This window comes from Geotrypetes seraphini, chromosome 9, assembly GCF_902459505.1.
Source record: "Geotrypetes seraphini chromosome 9, aGeoSer1.1, whole genome shotgun sequence".
In the NCBI taxonomy this organism is placed as follows: Eukaryota; Metazoa; Chordata; class Amphibia; order Gymnophiona; family Dermophiidae; genus Geotrypetes; species Geotrypetes seraphini.
Genome location: NC_047092.1, coordinates 21,747,673 through 21,770,234, shown reverse-complemented (window position 1 = coordinate 21,770,234; position 22,562 = coordinate 21,747,673). Strand labels below are relative to the sequence as shown.

General features: G+C 45.7%; 2 protein-coding genes across 4 annotated transcripts in view; one reads left to right on the top strand and one right to left on the bottom strand.

Moving 5' to 3' along the window:
- NCAPH2 (non-SMC condensin II complex subunit H2) overlaps nt 1–6,570 on the bottom strand; it is a 79,260-nt gene extending 72,690 nt beyond the window's left edge. Inside the window, exon 1 of one of the 2 annotated variants that reach the window (XM_033958146.1) lies at nt 6,437–6,570. The gene's annotated coding sequence lies outside the window, so the exon portion shown is untranslated. Of the gene's footprint in view, nt 1–5,655; nt 6,401–6,436 lie in introns of those variants that run through there. The other variant, XM_033958147.1, reaches the window with a different exon arrangement.
- An 88-nt stretch (nt 6,571–6,658) lies between these two features.
- LMF2 (lipase maturation factor 2) overlaps nt 6,659–22,562 on the top strand; it is a 60,900-nt gene continuing 44,996 nt past the window's right edge. Inside the window, exon 1 of one of the 2 annotated variants that reach the window (XM_033958144.1) lies at nt 6,659–6,789. Coding sequence is in view for 1 of the 2 variants with exons in the window: in XM_033958143.1 (XP_033814034.1) it covers nt 6,848–6,947 (100 nt within the window). In the remaining variant the exon portion in view is untranslated. Of the gene's footprint in view, nt 6,948–22,562 lie in introns of both variants that reach the window. The other variant, XM_033958143.1, reaches the window with a different exon arrangement.

The window sequence follows — 22,562 nt, the reverse complement described above, 5'->3', positions numbered from 1 at the left end:
CATCCATATGAAAAATGCATAACAGCCAGCTTTCCAACGTTCAAGCAGCCAGCATTCTTAGCAAACTGTTCACAGACAGCTGAGCACAGCAGAGGGGCACTCTAAGAGGTACTTTAGTGAATGTCACATAAAAAGTCCCAGGTACACATCACTATAACCTGCTTATATTGTATGGTGAGCAGTGTTCCCTCTAAGCTGCGCTGGCGTGCGCTGGCGCACAAAATATTGCCTCGCAGCGCACAATGTCACGTCACAGCGCACGGCGTACGGAGATGGCAGGCCGCGGCGAGAGGAGAATCGGGCGAGTTGGCGCTGGCGCCCGATATTTTTAGCGCACGGGGAAAAAATTTTGCTCACACCACCCGCCCGCTTAGAGGGAGCACTGATGGTGAGCCCCCCAAAATTTACTGTATCCATCTGTACACCACAACAATAGTCCTTATGCCTGCAGGTGTCATCTTTATGTAGGTACAGTAGGTTTTGAAGGGCTCACCATACAAGATAAGCAAGTTATCATGCCGCTGTACCGGGCCATGGTATGCCCTCACCTGGAATACTGCGTCGCCATACATGAAGAAGGACACGGTACTATTCGAAAGGGTCCAGAGAAGAGCAACTAAAATGGTTAAGGGGTTGGAGGAGTTGCCGTACAAGGAGAGATTAGATAAACTGGGCCTCTTCTCCCTTGAAAAGAGGAGACAGAGGGGACATGATTGAAACGTTCAAAATAATGAAGGGGATAGACTTAATAGATAAAGACAGGTTGTTCACCCTCTCCAAGGTAGTGAGAACAAGAAGGCACTCTCTAAAGTTAAAAGGGGATAGATTCCGTACAAACGTAAGGAAGTTCTTCTTCACCCAGAGAGTGGTAGAGAACTAGAATGCTCTTCTGGAGTCTACTTATATGGAATTCAGGAAACGCCTAAAAACACATCTGTTCCTGAAGTACTTAGGAAAATGACCTATACAAGCTTAGCCCTCAACAAATGATCTTTAGAACTGTTATTCACTAACTCTGAACTTTGTTTATTCCACTCGATCTGTAATACCTTTTAATCATTGTAAACCGCATAGAACTTCACGGTCCTGCGGTATATAAACTGTTATTATTATTATCATAAGGGAAAACACCCTCCAGGGATTCAAGACAAGGCTGGACAAGTTCCTGCTGAATCAGAACAAACGCAGGTAGGGCTGGTCTCGGTTAGGGCACTGGTCTTTGAGCAGACTGCTGGGCTTGATGGACCACTGGTCTGACCCAGCAGTGGCTGTTCTTAAGTTCTTATCTGACCTGAGACTTTTAATGTGGCATTCACTGCAGTAACCCATAGAGTGCCCCTCTGCTCTGCTGTGGAGATGTATATGAACCATGTGGATCTGTAAGACAGGCTAGAAAGTACTGTTTTGTTTTTTAAATATATATTTTTTTTTAGGGGGGTTGGTGGCCACTGGGGAAGGAGAAGTCATGCCTTACTCCCTCCAGTGGTCATCTGTCAGTTTGGGCACCTTTTTGATCCTTATTCATTTTTAAAACAAGTCTAGCCCCAAACGTCTAAATGGTACTCTGGACGTTGTATAAAAATTTTGATTATCCCTGCAAAATGTCCAAGTCCTAAGCCCACCCAATACATGCCTCTAGCACACACCCTTAAAATTTAGACACCCTGGAGAAAAAGTGACCAGAAAGACATTTAAAAAGTCTGTTTTGATAATGACCACTTGGACGTTTTCACTAGTAAGACATCCAAGTGCTGGTTTATGTTGTCTTCTGAATGTCTGTCTTTTTTGCAAATGAGCCCCATAGCCATTATTTTCCTACAATGTATATTTTCCTATTTTGAGGCTTTTTTGGAGAAAGATGAAGTAAAAAATGGAAGTGGAATAAAATAATAGGCATTCATATAATGGACACAAAGAAGCACTCAGAAAAACGATTGAACAAGCATTAGAATTCCATCTTTGTTACTTTAATAATCATTTATTTTTTCCAAATACTGAATTATGTTTATGAAAAATGAATATTACAACAACTGAGTACGAAGTCTTGATATATTACTGCTCACAAGTTTCAAATTTGGGCCATCTCTGATCTAATTTGAGTACATTACTATGTTGATCTATGACTCAACTTTCGAAGAGAGAGAGAGCACACATGCATGTACATATGCATGCGCATGCTAGTACATAGATAAGAGTAAAATCATTAGGAAAAAAGCATCCACTAAAGGGATAATGTGAAGGGGCCTTTTTGAAAGGACTCCTAAATCAGAATGTCCCAAATGAAAATCCCATCTTATATGTATTTTCAAACAGGAAATACATCAGGGTTTCCTGTTTAAAATGGTAACATAGACATCCATGCAGAGCAAAGGGGCAGCCTAATGGTTAGTGCAGTGGACTGTGGACCAAGTAATTCAGGTTCAAATCCCACTTTAACTCTTTATTTTGTAATTGGAGAACACCATGAACACCAACATACATTGCCTACTGAACCTGAATGTACACCACTTCTTTAGTCTTGCAAGTGGCTTATATATTTAGGTACAATAGATACAGTATTTGCCGGCGTATAAGACGACCCCCCAACTTTTACAGATAAAATATAGAGTTTGTTATATACTCGCCGTATAAGACTACCCCTTCTTCCGCACACCTTCTCTACCGCCCCGGGTGCAGCACAGCCGGCCAGGTCCCCTTACTTTTGTGGCACTTCCCCGACCGACCGACAACAGCCCCGGTCCAACAAACCTCCCTGCCCTTAACCGCGAATCTAAATTACCTTCTTACAGCTGCTGTAAGAAGGTAATTTAGATTCGCGGCTACAGGGCAGGGAGGATTGTCGGACCCGGGCTGTTATCGGTCGGTCGGGGAAGTGCCACAAAAGTAAGGAAACCTGGCCGGCTGTGCTGCAACCGGGGCGGGGCGGGCCGCTCCTCTCCCTTGGTAGCCACTCGAACCGCGAGGCTACTCTCCTTCTCCTTATCTGCCCTGCCTGCAGCACAGAGCCGAACGGAAGTCTTCCCGACGTCAGCGCTGACGTCGGAGGGAGGGAGGGCTTTGTTTAAGCTTTGTTTAAGCCCTCCCTCCCCTCCGACGTCAGCGCTGACGTCGGGAAGACTTCCGTTCGGCTCTGTGCTGCAAGCAGAGAAGGTAGGGAGAAGAAGAGCCGCGTACATCCATTAGACTGAGTACATCCAGCCCCGCGACCCTCGGAGGCGTCCCCATGGGATCCCCGTGACCCTAGGGGGCGTCCCCACGGGATCCCCGCGACCCTAGGGGCGTCCCCGTACGGCTCTCTAATGTAAAGTAAGGGCATTTAAACAGTACCCGGCGTATAAGACGACCCCTGACTTTGGGGAGGATTTTAAGGTACTGAAAAGTCGTCTTATACGCCGGCAAATACGGTATTTTTCTGTTTCTAGAGGGCTTATAATTACATTCTTTTTTAAGCAGTTGAGGTAGGATTTGAATCAGGGTCCCTTGTTTTACAGTCCACTACACTAACCACTAGGCTACTCCTTAGACTTGCTTCATGCTTTATTAAGAATGTCCATGATACCTGAAGCCGTATCAAGTTTAAGTTTCAAGTTTATTAGGATTTTATATACCGCCTATCAAGGTTATCTAAGCGGTTTTTACAATCAGGTACTCAAGCATTTTCCCTCTCTGTCCCGGTGGGCTCACAATCTATCTAACGTACCTGGGGATATGGAGGATTAAGTGACTTGCCCAGGGTCACAAGGAGCAGCTGAGGCTGTAGATCCAACCACTGCGCCACACTTTCAGGGGAGAGGGTGGGGGATAGCAGTCACTGGGGTATCATGTCTTAATTCCTTCGGTGGACAACTGCTCAATTAAGGCACCTTTTTGTATCCTGGACGTGCCCGTAACGAGTCTAAATAATGATATCCTTCTTTTTAGATATAGATGTCTCTTTCCTTTCGGTTATCGCTCTTGAATGTCCAGATTTAAAGTCCTCCCTAATCCCATCCAAAACGCACCCCTTGCTATTTGGGCATCCATTTTCTACCTTTGTAAAAATTGGTATTTGGGCATTTCAACCAAATGGACGTCCTTTTTGGCCTTTTGAGAAAATAATAATTTATTTTCTTGTATACCGCCCCACCAGCAGTTCTAGGCGGTTCACAACAGACGTAAGGGATCGCGTCAGAGGGAACGTGCTACCGAGGTGGATAGTGACCTGCGAGGCTCGCTACAGCTGGTCGGCAATCCTCAGCATGCTGCTTTGAAGAGGAGACCAGGTGAAGGCAGACGCGAGTGAAGAGGAGCAGCAGCGGCAGGTGCCGGCAGGCCAGATTTACTATAAAATTTAAAATGTCTGGCGAGCCAATTTTTAACACACTGCGGGTCAGAGTCTGACATGTCTGCTCTAAAGCTTGATAAACTGGTCAAAATCTGTTGCAACAAAGTGCGACAAATTTTTGGGCACATTTTGAGCAAAATTTTCAGGTGTGCTTTTGTATCCATGATGCTCATACTAGCATCAATGCAACTAGCACAAAAAAGTTATGCTGGACTACCAAAAATTAGCACACTTGACCAATTATTCTCAATTTTACAAGCAGCTAAAAATTGACACTTGATTCATCACTGTGCACAATGCTGCCAACATCTAGCCAGACAAGTAGGTCTAGCTCAGTGACTATTGCAGTTATGAATCTAAAATCTTAGGAGAATTCTCTTAGTACCCTGACTATTCTATCTGCAAATTTTGAACAAAATCTGAAACATAATGGTGGGGATCATTAGACCACTTGACATGGAATGACACTACATTACTCATTAGAAGGAAGACCAAATGGGACTGTGGGATCATGATTCGTGTTCCAAATGCAACACATGTCTGAAAAAAATGCCATACCCTACACATATGGAGGGAGGTATTACAGTACCAATAATAGAGCAGGTCAAAGGTCATGCAGTGGAATGGGATTACGGTGTGCTATTTTTTGAGAATCCAGGATTCTTTGATAACCCAGGGATTATCAATCCTTATCTATAGATTTATATACAACTGTTTTAATGCATAAGAAATTAATTTTGTACTGTGTGTTAGAATTTGGCTTCTTGGGGCTGACAGTTCAAAGAGATTGAAAACCAAGTACTGTACACAAACACTACTGTGATCAGCTTCAAGACAGTCTAACTTTTTGAGGTTGACTAATGTGTTCAATTTATAATCTAATCGGGGTTTTTTTTCAAGTTTTGCTCCACCTTCAATAACTCTAATATATGAGAAGTACTCGATACTGAAATAGATTCCACTATTCCATACTGATTTTGACATTCATTTCTAGATAGTGACAGAAACTGCTTTACTGGAAGCACCATATGATCTTATATAAGAATCTTACAGACAAATGACTACAAGAGGGCTATAAATATTGCAAAATAAAAGTTTAGAAATGTAGAAAAAAATGCAATAGTCGTATGTCAGCCTAATCTGAATTTTTACCAGTTAAAAGGGTGAAATACAAGCTCGTAGGCTTTTATAATAAAACACTGCAGTAAACAAGACGATGTTACAAAATCGTTGAAAAAGTTGGCTCTTACCCTTTGTGACTCTGTGCAGCACTATAGAAATAATTAATAGTAGTAGTATATGCTAAAATTTCATATTAAGAAGTTGATTACCTTCAGATTGTTCTCTCATGTATGTGCTAATATTTTTCTCAGCCACCGCTCCGGCTCTCTCTCCCGGTAATTTCCTTACACAGTTCCGACTCTCCCGCCTAGTATCGCCTCTCTATTAGTATCGCTCCCCGTCCCTGCCTTCTCTCCTCATTCAGCTCCCGGCTGCCATTTTTGTTTTTCCCGCTCGGCTACGGAAACCGATGACGTCATCAAATCTGCGACTACAACCGGCGCACTGCCGCCCTTGAAAACCAACAGGAACTACGGTGGCCATCTTTGATTAGGGCGAAGCCCCCACCCTCCCAAAGAAGCAAAAAAAAAAAAAATGGAGAAACAAAATAGGATTAATTTACTCACTAAAGCCCAGTTTCTTCCTTCCCCAAATATTATCAATTGCCACGCTTTAGTAGAATGTGTAGTGGGTGAGGGGAATGAGCCGTGATAATCTTCCCCTCCCTGACTGTATGCATAGCTCAAACATTTTCCAGTATTAGTTCAAAGAACACCTTCAATAACAATGGGTAATTTCCTCTCCCTGCAGGGTTTATAATATAAATCTGTACCTAAGAAACAATAGGTTACAATGACTTTCCCGAGGTCACGAGGCGTGATTTAAAAACTCACTGCTCTAAGCACTCGGTTACCCCGTCATTTGGCAAGCGATTTATATTTCAGACACACTACAATAGAAAAATAAATGGGGTTTTGTTATTGTTTTTGCAAAAACAGTAATTCCTAAGACTGGCATTGATAATGATTGCAGAGTCCGGTGGAGACTCACTCTAGCGCGCATTATTTTCCTGCTGGTATTTGAAAATGCAGAAATGACTTCACAGGAGCAGCGAGGGGTGCTGTTGGATTTCACATCAGCTTTTCAACGTTTTAAACATCGACTTTGTATACGTTCCGAATATTTAAACAATGACGTTTAAAGAGAGAGAATGCTAGTAAAACTAAATAAACTTTCATTTATTACCCCATCACTCCCCGCCCCACCCCTTCCTGTAATTCCACAGTGGTACAGTCCCAGACGTACGCGTGCGCGGGGCTGCAGGAGGTGTGCGCGTGGCGTCTGCAATCGAGTTTCCGGTGGTTAGAGACCTTGCGTTCTGTGTCTCGCGCATTTTGCTGCTGGTAACGAATGCTCTAATTACAGTAGTAGAGAGAGTAAGAGTAGTCTTGTGTTTATTGAATGAGGATGGGTGAAATCAGGCAGCCCCGCCAGATCTTTCTCTGGAGCATGGCCGTCATCTATATGTTTGCGTTTAGTTCCCTGTATATGCAGATCCCAGGTAAGATATGAAGAAGGTGGTCAGGGTCCAAGTGGCTCCAGGAAAGGAGAAAAGTGAATGTAGGGCCTAGTTCTTGTAGAGGGAAGGGATGCAGTGGGTGCAGGCTACGTGAAAATAGAGACATGGTTACGGGGAAGGAAGGAGAGGTGTAGGAATTGAGGAAGCTCATGAAGGAGGGGTTGCAGAGCGTGAGTTTGAAGTAACTGATAATAATAATTTTTTAAAAGCTGTAAAACAAAGGCACAGTTTAATATGCATTCAATACCCTTAGGCAACCTTTAATCTTGTCCTGTTTGATTAGATTATAAGCTCTATTGAACAGGGACTGTCTGGTGAACGTTTTGTTGTACAGCTCTAAATATATGTAGTAGTAGGAAGTAGATGGGTCCAGATAGCTTGCGTTTGGTGTTTCTTTTTTTAGTGGCTAAATTAAGCAACCTCTTTTTTTTCCCCCTCTTACAGTTACTATAACAGGGAGATGTTGAATTAACTATAATTAACAAAATATCAGATAACTTGCACCCATATCTTGTGGTATCTTACATTCATCTAATAACTTTGTGTAGCATATAAAATCTTTATAGCACGTATAAAGAACTCTCTGTAGCAATATGCTTCTTGTAATTCTAATTAATGAGGATTCAGTGGGAAGGTGTGGCTCATTGGTAGAGCTGCTGCCTCTGCACCTAGAAGTTGTGGAATCAAATCCCAGTGCTGCTCCTTCTGACCCTGGGCAAGTCACTTAATCCTCCAGTGCCTACCATTTTGAATGTTAACTTTCAATGCCAAAGCCACAAAAAGGTGGTATACAAGTCCTCCATTCCCATATAAAATTGCACATTACATTAGGGATTTCTATTCCGTCATTACCTTGCGGTTCAAGGCGGATTATAAAAGAGTTATAGAAGGTGGGTTACAAAAGATGTCTGGTCATTTTCAGGGGAATTAGAGAATAGAGTAGGTTGTTTCTGGGGGGTTGAGGTGTTTTTGTGGAGGGAAGGAAGAGGACTTGTGGTGTTAAGTCTTTTTCAGGGATTTCTTGAGCAGTAAAGTCCATTTTTTTTCTGAATGTTTTGTAATCTGGGGTCGTTTTCAGTAGATTGGAGATTTGGTTGTCAAGTTTTGCTGCTTAGCACCACAAACTGAGTAACAGATGAGTGTTATCTAGTGCAGTGATTCCCAACCCTGTCCTGGAGGAACACCAGGCCAATCGGGTTTTCAGGCTAGCCCTAATGAATATGCATGAGAGAGATTTGCATATGATGGAAGTGATAGGCATGCAAATTTGCTTCATGCATATTCATTAGGGCTAGCCTGAAAACCCAATTGGCCTGGTGTTCCTCCAGGACAGGGTTGGGAACTACTGATCTAATGGATTTAAATTCAGAGAGCAAATTGATATTCTGTTAAATTTCAAACATAAGAAATGAATTGTAAAGCAATTAATTGTCATGCTGACTTTTATACAAAGCTGCAGTAGAGGTTATTACCGCGGGCAATAGAGATAAATGCTCCGATGCTCAGAATTCCTATGAGCACATTGGAGCATGTGCCTCACCGGTCAGTGGTAGAAACCTCTATTGTAGCTTTATAAAAGGAGCCCTTAGTATAGCATAAGTTTGATTTGATTTTAATACTTGATATCCTGCTTGAAACCAAAGTGTTAGAACAGTTACAATTGCAACAATCACTTCCATCATGCAATAAGTTCTTTATAGTGGTTATCGTAGCTCAGTGGTCTCAAACTCAATCCCTTTGCAGGGCTACATTTTTGGATTTGTAGGTAGTTGGAGGGCCTCATAAAAACATATTTAATGTCTTATTAAAGAAATGACAATTTTGCATGGGTTAAAACTCTTTATAGTTTATAAATCTTTCCTTTTGGCTAAGTCTTAATAATAATATTGTCATTTATAGCTAAAGAGACATATGATCAAGAAACAGTTCTGTTTTATTTTACTTTTGCGATTATGACCAAGGGCCTCATAACAGTACCTGGAGGGCCATATATGGTCCCCGGGCCGCAAGTTTGAGACCACTGATATAGCTAGTTTTGAGAAAGGTTTGAAAAATTTCCTGGAGGAAAAGTCCATAGTCTTGTTATTGAGACAGAAATGGGGGAAGCCACTGCTTGCGCTGGATCGGGAGCATGGAATGTTGCTACTATTTGGGTTTTTGCCAGGTATTAGTGACCTGGATTGACCACCATGAGGATGGGCTAGGTGGACCATTGGTCTGACCCAGTAAAGCTATTCTTTTGTTCTTATCCCAATAGCTATACCATAAGTACCTAATGGTCCCAATTCCTTATCGTACATAATTTTTTGTCTGCCTTAATGAGTAGATTGTGAATAGTTCTGACTAGGAGCAGCTGTATGTCATTCAGCATTGGCTTGTAATAATCACTTTCTTATCTACTACCAACAAGTTCTCGCTCTGTTGGTTCTCAAGGTTGATCCATGATACCATACTATACTGGCAGTAAGACTGATTAATGGAGTCTCGCAGCTGTTATCCTGTGCCAACTATACGTGTGTGGGGGAAGTGCGGGGGGATGAAAAAGATTAGTTGCTTTAGGATTTACAGATCTAGTCATCACATTGAGAAAACTAGATGTAAAAGGGTGGTGTTTTTTAGTTTTAAAAGAAACGGGGACATTTTTATTTTTTCTTTAGCCTTTTTTTTTGTGTGTGTGTGCTATTTTGTTCTTTTTTTATGGCTGTTTTTCTTCCTTTCAATTCAGGGAGTCCATTTCCACTTACTTAGCACCCAACCCCGTCTGCTCCCAGCTTCTTCCCCTTCCTTTAGGTATGCTTTAGTGGAAGTTGTTGAGAGCCGTCTCTCTGGGTTTACTACTGACTATTCCTACTTTGGCCTTTATTTCTTCCATTGGGTGCCATATACCATGTTTCCCCGAAAATAAGACCTACCCTGAAAATAAGTCCTAGCATGATTTTCTTAATATAAGCCCTACCCCTGAAAATAAGCCCTAGTTGCCTGTGGCAGCAGCGTTCTCCCCTTCCTCCCCCTCCCCTTCCTCCCCCTCCCCCCCCACCCCACCCCCGGCATCCCTTCCATTTCTACCATTCATCCGAACCCTGACCACGATACTGAAATACTTTATCCAGAATACTGCAGCCAAGTTGATCTTTGCAAAACGCAAATCTGACCATGTCTCCCCACTCCTGTCCAATCTTCACTGGCTCCCTGTGATTTCCAGAATCCATTTCAAATGCTCCTGCCTGGCTTTTAAGATCATTCACGGCATCCTTCCTCCCCTAATCCCACTATCCTTTAACTCCTCGAGTCCTGACTCCGCCAGACCCGCCCAAAGATATAAACTATCCTTTCCCTCTCTACGCGGTATTCTCTGTGCAGGTAAACTGGGAAAATCTCTTCTCTTCAAAATCACAGGTCTCTGGAACGACCTTACTATCCCGTTGCGGAACCTGGGCTCTCTCCAACTATTCCGCAAGCAACTGAAAACTTGGCTCTTCTCTAACATGTAATTCTGTTTTCCCCCTTACTCTTCCATTCTATATATAAGCTCATGTAAACCTTTTCCTTTCTCTTCTTATATTTTAAGTTCTCGTAAACCGTGCCAAGCTCCACTTCCGTGGAGAGGATGCGGTATATAAACTTAAGGTTTAGTTTAGTTTATAAAAAACCGCATCGTTGGCAGCACAGGCCCCATTGCAGCTTTCTCTCGCCCGGGTGTTCCTCTGCTGTGGTTTGTTATTAGGTACTGTATTTTGGTCTCGCGGTCAGGGTTCGGATGGGTGGGAGAGATGAAAGGGTCAGCAGGGAGAGGGGGGTGCGAGGCAGCGGGGGGGATGGGAGAGATTTAAAAATGCTCCACGGAGAGATGGAAGGAAGGGAGGGGTAGAAGTTGCAAGGGTTCTTCTGCACAAGGGGAGGGAGGGATAGAAGCTGCAAGGGTTCTGCTGCACAAGGGGAGGGAGGGATATAGGCTGCAAGGGTTCTGCTGCAAAGGGGGATGGGAGAGATAGAAAGATACTGCACAAGGGGATGGGTGAGAGAGGAGGAAAGATGCTGCACATGTGGAGGAGAGAAAGGAAATAGGTAGAATTGGGGTGGAGGAGAGGAAGGGAGAGAATAATTTTACATGAAAAAAAATACGACCTAGTGCCTTTTTTGGGCCCAAAATTAATATGACAGTGTCTTATTTTTGGGGAAACACAGTATTACAAAACCAGCTATTTTACATCACAGTATATCTTCAGCTTGCCTCAGAGAACTTGAGTCATGCCCCTAGACAGAGAGATTTAGGGCTTCTGTAACAGAAGCAGTGTGAGATGGATATGAAAACTGGAGCTACCTTTATAAGCTGTGAAGACACAACTACTTAGGGGATGAATTGTTTGAGATCTGAATGAAACTAATTTTCAACCCTTGTGCTACTTGTTTCCTGTTTCCAAAACTGTTTGCATGCTTTAAATTGTGCTAGTTGAATCCGTTTTGGCAATAAAGTTTGAAACTGTTACTGTGTGTCCTATATAGACCTACTTGATTTTCTTTGACAGGAATAACTTGTATTTGCACAGATCCAAGGAAATAGAACCTGTAGTTAGCAATGGTTGCATGAAAGTATCTTGGTTAAATTGGAAGGGTAGCTATGGATGGAGCAGTACTATCAATCAAGACTTCAAGTTTGAATTGTTCTAATTCAATCCCTTTTTGTGTCTGGTTCCAAGTGCCCAATATAGGTGTCCTTTATAGCTGTATTATAATTCCTTTGTAGATCTCATTCCTCTTTGCTGGAGCCTCTATTCTGATTTGTTCCTGAGCTTTAGCTTGGATGAGTGAATGAACGTGCAATTTAGATGTCTGAGAGAGATCTCTTCCAGCTTAAGGGAAGAGGACCAACTGCTGGGCTTCATAATGAAATCTATATGTCCATAGTATGCATTATCCCAGGACAAGCAGGCAGGTATTCTCACTAGTGGGTGATGTCATCCGACAGAGCCACGATACGGACATCTTGCAAGCATGTCTTGCTTGAAGAAACTCAGAAGTTTCGAGATGCCCGCACCGCGCATGCGCCAGTACCTTCACGCCCGATGGTCCGGGCGTGTCTCCTCAGTTCTTTTTCTTCCGCGGAGCTGAGAAGTCTATCTTCAATTTGCGCCCATTGAATCTCTTTTTTTGCCTTCTATTTTGCCACGGGTTGAGTTCTTTTGGCTCTCCTGTGCATTTATTTCTTTCTTTGATTTCTTTAAAAAAAAAAAAAAAAAAAATTTTCCGTCCGATACCGGGTCGGCCGCGTGGCTGTCCCGGCCGATTACCGGTTTCAAAAAGTGTAGCAAGTGCCAGCGCGCGATTTCGCTCACGGACCCTCATCAACGCTGCTTACAGTGTCTGGGACCGGATCACTTCCCGAAATCGTGCCGTCCTTGCTCCACTCTGACGGCGAGAGCGTTTAAGCGCCGCTGTCTATTGTGGGAGTCCATGTTCAAGATGGAAGCTTCATCGGACCCTGCAGCTTCGACATCGACGGGTGCTTCGACTCCTTCAGCGAAGCCCTCTGCCTCCCAGGCTGCTTCGGGCCTCCTGAAACCGGCATCGTTCACACCGGTTTCGGCCCCGGCTTCGGCGCCGGTGCCTTCCTCCTTCTCCTCGGAGCAGGTATCGACCCCTTCAGTTCCACCGGTGGTGCTCAAGGTGCCGAAGACTGGCAAGCAGAAGCACGCAGCACCGAAGGAGCGCGGAGGCCGTGCGGAAGGGCCCCCTTTTGGTGCGGATCCCTCCATATCGGCTTCGTTGCGGTCCCTTCTGGAGGCTCAGTTCGTGGAGCTCATGCAGACCATGGGGCCTCGACTGATTGCCACCATCCAGGGTGACCTCCCAGCTTCGGCTTCGAGGGGCGGACCACCCCCTCCTCCTCCTTCTCGCCGCACGACCTCGTTGCTCGGCGAGGAGGAGCGGCGAGCGGTGTCCGGGTCCTCGAGGAGGTCCTCCGTTAGTGCTGTGCCTCCTTTGGAACCGATTCCCTCGAGGAGGGCCTCCCTTAGTGATATGCCTCCCTTGGAGCCCATCCCCTCGAGGAAAGCCTCGTTTAGTGTCCTGCCTCCCTTGGAACTGATTACTCCGCCCCATGACTCAGTGTGGCATCCACCTTCGGGGCCACCCAGTCCTGGGCATAGCAGGAAGCAGGACGAGTTCTTCCGAACCCCCTATCAAGTCTGGGCGGCGTCAGGGGAGGCACCGACTCTTCCGCCTCTGCGATCGATGGCATCGAGTCCGATCTGCTCCTTGGAGGCGTCTGACCCAGTTTCTCACAGACGGGCTCGATCCCCTTCCAGGCATCGATCCAGACATTCTTCGAAGCATTCCTCTCGGCACTCGACCGTCTCGCCTCAGAAGAAATTGCCTCGGTTGGGGTATGCTGCTTCGACTGGGTCTCCTCCTCTGGGCCCGGAGTTCGAGGACCCCGAGGTTTTCTACTCGTCCTGTTGCTCGCAGGCCTCTCTGGAACCTGAAGCCTCTTCTTCTTCTAGTCCGTCTCGCAGACCGGCGACGGCGGACCAACTGTCCTTTTCATCGTTCCTCAGGCAGATGGCAGATGACATGGACATTACTCTCGATGCTGGGTCTCGATATTCCAAGGAGTACCTCGATACCATGCACTTGCCTCGTCCTCCGGCAGAGTCCTTGCGGCTTCCCCTGCACAAGCTCCTCGACCAGACCTTCATGCGATGCTTCAAGTCTCCTTACTCTATCCCTGCGGTCCCTGGTAAATTGGATGCGCGGTACCGCATGGTGCATCATAAAGGCTTCGAGAGTCCTCAGCTTTCTCACCAGTCCCTCCTGGTTGAATCCTCGCTCAAGCGGGCTCATCCTGGCCAGGTCTATGCTTCAGTGCCTCCGGGCCGCGAGGGCAGAACCATGGATAAGTTTGGTCGACGCATCTATCAGAATTCGATGATGGCGTCTCGAGTCCTGAATTACAATTTCCACTTTGCAGCCTATTTGGAATTTTTTTCTACCTGTGCTTCGGAAGTTCACACCATACATCGAGTCCCAGGCTAGGTTTGAGTTTGAGGAAGAGGTTGCTTCGCTGTCCCAACTTCGGCTTCAGTTAATGCAATCTGCCTGTGATGCGTTCGAGCTCTCAGCCCGAGCGGCAGCTTGCTCGGTGGCGATGCGCCGGTTGGCCTGGTTGCGGACCATTGATATGGACCCGAATCTTCAGGACCGCAACAAGCAAGGGGGCACGGGCTCGGCCTCCCTCTGCCAGGAAGCTCTCAAAGTCTGGGATTGGGCGGTTCGCCACAACACCTTCCTCAAAGCTGTCTACATTCAGGGGAGGGACAATGTCTTGGCGGACAAACTGAGTGGTCTTCTCCAGCCTCACGAATGGACACTCCACTCCAAGCCCCTTCATCAGATCTTTGCTCAGTGGGGAACGCCTCAGATAGACCTCTTTGCGGCTCCCCACAATTTCAAGCTGCCTCAGTTTTGCTCCAGGATCTACGCTCCTCACCGCCTCGAGGCAGATGCTTTTCTGCTGGATTGGGGGAATCGCTTTCTGTATGCGTTTCCGCCATTCCCTCTCATTCAAAAGACTCTAGTCAAACTGAAGTCCGAACATGCCACCATGATTCTGATAGCTCCTCGGTGGCCCAGGCAACCTTGGTTCTCCCTTCTACTTCAACTCAGCAACAGGGAACCGTACCTACTTCCGGTGTTTCCTTCACTGCTTACTCAGCATCAGAGGTCTCTGCTTCATCCCAACCTGCAGTCTCTCCACCTGACAGCTTGGTTCCTCTCAACGTAACTCCGCACCAGTTTTCCCAGGCGGTGAGAGATGTCTTGGAGGCTTCCAGGAAGCCTACTACTCGTCAATGCTACTCCCAAAAATGGACTAGATTTTCTTCATGGTGTATTTCCAATTCTAAGGAGCCTCAGCGAGCCTCCCTATCCTCTGTTTTGGACTATCTTTTACATCTGTCTCAGTCTGGTCTCAAGTCGACATCTATACGTGTCCACCTGAGTGCTATTGCGGCTTTCCATCAGCCTCTACAAGGGAAACCTCTCTCTTCTCATCCTGTGGTTTCCAGATTTATGAAAGGACTTTTTCATGTCAATCCTCCTCTCAAACCGCCTCCAGTGGTTTGGGATCTAAATGTTGTCCTTTCTCAGCTTATGAAACCTCCTTTTGAGCCTCTGAGCAAGGCTCCACTAAAGTTTCTCACTTAGAAAGTGGTTTTTCTGGTGGCCCTCACATCTGCTCGGGTCAGTGAGCTTCAGGCCTTGGTGGCGGACCCACCTTTCACAGTATTCCATCATGACAAGGTGGTCCTCCGCACTCACCCGAAATTCCTGCCTAAAGTGGTCTCTGAATTTCACCTCAACCAATCCATTGTGCTTCCAGTGTTCTTTCCAAAGCCTTATTCTCATCCTGGAGAATCAGCTCTTCACACTCTGGACTGTAAACGTGCTTTGGCTTTCTACTTGGATCGCACCAAACCACACAGAACTGCTCCTCAACTTTTCGTCTCCTTTGATCCAAACAAGTTGGGACGACCTGTATCGAAGCGCACCATCTCCAACTGGATGGCGGCTTGTATCTCTTTCTGCTATGCCCAGGCTGGATAACCCCTTCCCTGTAAGGTCACAGCACATAGGGTCAGAGCAATGGCAGCCTCTGTAGCCTTCCTCAGATCGACACCGATTGAGGAGATTTGTAGGGCTGCCACTTGGTCCTCGGTTCATACGTTCACCTCTCATTATTGTCTGGATACTTTCTCCAGACGGGATGGGCAGTTTGGCCAAACTGTGTTACAAAATTTGTTCTCCTAAGTTGCCAACTCTCCCTCCATCCCATTGAGGTTAGCTTGGAGGTCACCCACTAGTGAGAATACCTGCCTGCTTGTCCTGGGATAAAGCAATGTTACTTACCGTAGCAGTTGTTATCCAGGGACAGCAGGCAGCTATTCTCACGTCCCACCCACCTCCCCTGGGTTGGCTTCTCTGCTAGCTACCTGAACTGAGGAGACACGCCCGGACCATCGGGCGGGAAGGCACTGACGCATGCGCGGTGCGGGCATCTCGAAACTTCTGAGTTTCTTCAAGCAAGACATGCTTGCAAGATGTCCGTATCGGGGCTCTGTCGGATGACATCACCCACTAGTGAGAATAGCTGCCTGCTGTCCCTGGATAACAACTGTTACGGTAAGTAACATTGCTTTGTGCTCCCTGAGCTGTGACAAGACCCCATTTTTAATCTGCACATCTACATCTGGACACAGTTTTTCGGTGTATCATGCATCCACTCTAAACATATCAAATCAGATCTAGCAATGTATCTTTTAAGGTTGCATTTAAAATCTCTCTCTCGCTTAAAGTTCGCTGTCAACATAAAACGCCTGCTTAGTTATTCCCAAAGTACTGATAGGTTAGTCCAATAAAAAAAAGTATTACTTTTATCCTCTTGTTTTGTTTTATTTCTACTTAATTTTATATATATATATCAATAATAATAAAATGTTAAGCGCGCATGCGCACTCGAAAGTCATGTTCCCTGTTCTGTCGCAACGGAACGAGTACGCATGCGCGCTTAACGTCACAGTCTCCTTTTTTTCAAGCTGCTGCTAGCGACGTGCCGGAGCTCGACCCCCCCCCCCCCCCCGTTGACCCTCAGTCTCCTTTTTTTCAAGCCGCTGCTAGAGACGCGCCGGAGCTCGACCCCCCCCCCCCCCCGTTGACCCTCAGTCTCCTTTTTTTCAAGCCGCTGCTAGCGACGCGTCGGAGCTCGACCCCCCCCCCCCCCATTGACCCTCAGTCTCCTTTTTTTCAAGCCGCTGCTAGCGACACGTCGGAGCTCGACCCCCCCCCCCCATTGACCCTCAGTCTCCTTTTTTTCAAGCCGCTGCTAGCGACACGTCAGAGCTGGACCCTCCCACCGCTACAAGGCTGACAAACCCGGCAGGAGCAGCAGCGTCGCAGGCACACTAAACGCTGCTTCGGGTCTTCTACTGGCCTAATTTCCTCTGCCGCTTCCCTGATGACGTCATCAATGGAAGGAAGGCACGCAGGATGGCATCGGGGGGGGGGGATTTCCATGGAAATATGCTGCTCAGGGGCATGGGAGGCAGGCAGGCTGGCATGGGGGGATTTCAATGGAAGGGTTATGGGAGGCAACGGAGGGGGTGGGGGGTTTTCAATGGAAGGCAGGCTGGCATCGGAGGGGGGGGAAGGAAGGAGGCACTGGGGGCACTAAGGACATAGAAAGGGGCACTATGGACATAGGAAGGAGGCACAGGGAGATTCGCAGACAGAACAAATGACAGGCAGCATGCAAGGAGAGAGAGAGAGACAAAGAAAAAAAAATACCCAGACAGACATCTACTCTAGCACCCGTTAATGTAACGGGCTTAAAGACTAGTGTATATATCTATATATATAAAATCGGAGGTATGTGTGTATGTATGTGTGCATGTGCCGCGATCACGCAAAAACGGCTTGACCGATTTGAACGAAACTTGGTATGCAGATCCCTCACTACCTGGGATGATATGTTCTGGGGGTCTCGCGGCCCACCTGCACACGTGGGCGGAGCTACAAACAGAAAATCAGATTTCACCCATTCATGTCAATGGAAAAAATGTAAAAACATAAGAACATAAGAACTGCCATCTCCGGATCAGACCTTCGGTCCATCAAGTCCGGCGATCCACACACGCGGAGGCCCTGCCAGGTGTACACCTGGCGTAATTTATAGTCCACCATATCTTTATATGCCTCTCTTAAGGAGATATGCATCTAGTTTGCTCTTGAAGCCTAGGACGGTCGATTCCGCAATAATCTCCTCTGGGAGGGCATTCCAGGCGTCAACCACTCTCTGAGTGAAGCAGAACCTCCTGACATTAGTCCTGAACCTGTCCCCCCTTAGCTTCATTACATGTCCTCTAGTCCGTGTCAAATTGGACAATGTAAATAATCTTCTCTGCTCTATTTTGTCGATTCCTTTCAGTATTTTGAAGGTCTCGATCATATCCCCACGCAGTCTCCTTTTCTCAAGGGAGAACAATCCTAGTGTTATAAGTCTATCCTCGTATTCCAGTTTCTCCATACCCTTCACCAGTTTTGTTGCTCGTCTCTGCACCCTCTCCAGCAGTTTTATATCCTTCTTTAGGTAGGGAGACCAATGTTGGACGCAGTATTCCAAGTGTGGTCTGACCATTGCCCTATAAAGCGGCATTATAACTTTCTCCGATCTACTCGAGATTCCTTTCTTTATCATGCCCAACATTCTATTTGCCTTCTTTGCCGCTGCCGCGCATTGTGCTGACGGCTTCAGGGTCCAATCTATCAGTACACCCAGGTCCTTTTCTTGTTCACTCTTCCCCAGAGTTGCACCTGCCATTCTCACTGTAATTCAAAAACGGCTTGACCGATTTGAACGAAACTTGGTATGCAGATCCCTCACTACCTGGGGTGATATGTTCTGGGGGGTCTCGCGGCCCACCTGCACACGTGGGCGGAGCTACAAACAGAAAATCGGATTTCACCCATTCATGTCAATGGAAAAAATGTAAAACGCTGTGGGACCGATTTGAACGAAACTTGGTATGCAGATCCCTTACTACCGGGGGTGATATGTTCTGGGGGTCTCGCGGCCCACCTGCACACGTGGGCGGAGCTACAAACAGAAAATCAGATTTCACCCATTCAAGTCAATGGAAAAAATGTAAAATGCTGTGGGACCGATTTGAACGAAACTTGGTATGCAGATCCCTCACTACCGGGGGTGATATGTTCTGGGGGTCTCGCGGCCCACCTGCACACGTGGGCGGAGCTACAAACAGAAAATCAGATTTCACCCATTCAAGTCAATGGAAAAAATGTAAAAAGCTGTGGGACCGATTTGAACGAAACTTGGTATGCAGATCCCTCACTACCTGGGGTGATATGTTCTGGGGGTCTCGCGGCCCACCTGCACATGTGGGCGGAGCTACAAACAGAAAATCAGATTTCACCCATTCAAGTCAATGGAAAAAATGTAAAAAGCTGTGGGACCGATTTGAACGAAAATTGGTATGCAGATCCCTCACTACCGGGGATGATATGTTCTGGGGGTCTCGCGACCCACCTGCACACGTGGGCGGAGCTACAAACAGAAAATCAGATTTCACCCATTCAAGTCAATGGAAAAAATGTAAAAAGCTGTGGGACCGATTTGAACGAAACTTGGTATGCAGATCCCTCACTACCTGGGGTGATATGTTCTGGGGGTCTTGCGGCCCACCTGCACACGTGGGCGGAGCTACAAACAGAAAATCAGATTTCACCCATTCAAGTCAATGGAAAAAATGTAAAAAGCTGTGGGACCAATTTGAACGAAACTTGGTATGCAGATCCCTCACTACGTGGGGTGATATGTTGTGGGGGTCTCGCGGCCCACCTGCACACGTGGGCGGAGCTACAAACAGAAAATCAGATTTCACCCATTCAAGTCAATGGAAAAAATGTAAGAAGCTGTGGGACCGATTTGAACGAAACTTGGTATGCAGATCCCTCACTACCTGGGGTGATATGTTCTGGGGGTCTCGCGGCCCACCTGCACACGTGGGAAGGGTGGGTTCACCCAAGAATGTATATGTTCTTGCTCCTGGAGGTGAAACTAAAAATGTTGTTTATAATCAAGTTTTGTGTTAGTTGTATTGTATTCATTTTGTCAAATATTTCACATTATAATTTGATTATTGTACTTTTTATAAAGCTGTAAAAAAATATTTTCATTCACCACTATAAAGTATCTTTATTTGAATCCATTTACAGTGTTATTGCTATAATTAAATACCCGTGCAACGCCGGGGCATCAGCTAGTATATATATATATATATATATATATATATATATATATATATTATTATTTATTTTTTTTTCTTTATTGAAACCCATTAATTCATAGCAACTCATAATTGGTTTGGCAGTCAGTATTACGCATATCTCAAGGTGAAGAGCTAAGGTGATGAAAGCACTTCCAATGTGGAGATGTTTGGGATAACATTACAGTTCTTGACATGCAATATGGATTCATTTATGTTTAATGTATAATATAGTGTTAAGATTTGTTATTTAATAACAATGTATATGCATAAGATCTATTTGCATGCATTGCCTCCATTGTATTCAAATAGAGCTCATTCATATTTGTTGGGGAAATCCTGAAAACCTAACTAGGTTTGCAGCCCTTGAGGACTGAGGTTGCCTACCTCTGTTTTAGTCCATTTCAAATTATCATGTAAAGAGCACAGTGGGGGTGAAGGTCTCGGGGTTTCTTGCCCTAGGAGGGACTTAAAACAGTAGTTGTATCTTACAGTAGTTGTATCTTGCAGTAGGGATTCAACTCTAGGGGGAAGTGCACTTACCAAATTTTTTGTCCATTAGACACACTTTTTCCTCCCCCAAAAAGAGGGTGCATCTTATGGAAAGAAGTTGACAACACACACAGACCCCCACTACCTTCTTAAAACACCACCCACCCTTCCTTTAAAACACGCCCGCCCGCTCGCCAGCCCTTCCTTATAAAACACCCACCCCCACCCCGCAGTACCTTTTTAAGCACCCCTTAAGCCTGGTGGTCCAGCAGTGTATGGGCCGGCAGGAGCATGCTGTCTCCTCTGTTTCCTGGGCCCGTCTTGCTATCAGAATGGCTGCAGTCAGTTCTCGCAAGTCCCGTAAGTTTGAGAACCACTGCTCCCAGAATATAAACTCTTTGGGGAGGATGCCCAGTCGGGTTTTTTATGGATTTTACAATGAATAATAGATGAGGTAAACATCAGTATGTAGGAGATCAGAATACTCTTCTCAACTGCATATACATGTAGTATCCTGATAACTGAATATGACTGGGCATTCCCCTGGACCAGGGGTAGGCAATTCCGGTCCTCGAGAGCCAGAGCCAGGTCAGGTTTTCAGGATATCCACCATGAATATGTACGAGATGGATTTGCAAGCACTGCCTCCTTGAGATGCAAATCTATCTCATGCATATAAATTGTGGATATCCTGAAAACCTGACCTGGTTCCGGCTTTCGAGGACCGGAATTGCCTACCCCTGCCCTGGACAGGTTCAGGAACCACTATTACAAAGCTTTCAGTATTTTGAATAACAAGTTCCAAAATGATATGGTGCAAAAAATTAAAAGGCAAAGCAAAAAAAAAAAAAAACAACCAACAGGAACTGCAATAAGGATGCGAAGCAAAAAAAACTAGAACTGCAGGAAAATGTACAAGGTGCAGGAATTTATTCAATAAAAGTCATTAAAACATATATAAACAGCATGCATAAAATAAATGTATCCAAAACCTGGTTCTTGTTTTCATGTATACCAGACCCAACATTGTCTGTGTTAAGAAAAACACTTCTTCCTCAGGGGTCCAAGATGATCAATACATAAGAGTAGAAAGAAACCAGATTGAATAGAGCAAACAAAATATCGAACAAGATGGGCGCCCATAAAAGGAGAGGCTCACGCCAGACTTATTAGATATTTTATTTTCAGTCCTACGGTACTACTCCCATCTCTAAAGAAGCATTGTAAAGGCCAGCCAGCGGAGCCGCCAGAACTTCCCTAAGTTCCTTCAGTACCGTCGGTGTACACCATCTAGCTCAGAGCTGCCCAAGTCCAGTCCGCGAGATTTACTGGCAGGCCAAGTTTTCAGGATATCCACAATGAATATGCATGAGAGAGAGATTTGCATACCGAGAAGGCAGTGAAGGCAAATCTCTCTCATGCATATTCATTGTGGATATCCTGAAAACCTGGCCTGCCAGTAGATCTCGAGGACTGGACTTGGGCAGCCCTGATCTAGCTCCATTGCTTTTTCTACCTTTAGTTTAGCTAGCTCACAAACGCACTCCTTCCTTTCTTTCTCGCTCTCTGTCCTTTCCCCTCCTCCTCCCCTGAAAAAACTTCCTTGACTATGTGGCATCCTTCAGCAGGGGACCTCTGTTTCCTCTGAAGTCTGAACCACACAGGTTGTGAGGGTCTTGTAAGGCTGAGGCTTGAGTTTTAGGAGAAGGCCAAAAGGAATGAACATTAGCTAGGGACTGCTCAGCTTATTCCCTTTGTTAGCTAGAGGCCATTCAGAGGATCCAAGTGGAAGTGGTGGTGGTCTAGACCAGTGGTTCCCAACCCTGTCCTGGAGGACCACCAGGCCAATCGGGTTTTCAGGCTAGCCCTAATGAATATGCATGAGATAGATTTGCATATAATGGAAGTGATATGTATGCAAATCTGCTCCATGCATATTCATTAGGGCTAGCCTGAAAACCCGATTGGCCTGGTGGTCCTCCAGGACAGGGTTGGGAACCACTGGTCTAGACTAGGGGTAGGCAATTCCAGTTCTCAAGAGCCGGAGCCAGGTCAGGTTTTCAGGATATCCACAATGAATATGTATGAGATGGATTTGCATGCACTGCCTCCTTGAGATGCAACAAATCTATCTCATGCATATTTATTGTGGATATCCTGAAAACCTGACCCGACTTCGGCTCTCGAGGACCGGAATTGCCTACCCCTGGTCTAGACAATGTGAACCTGGCACCAGGGTGCAGTAACATAAAAAGGTTGTGTTAAATGT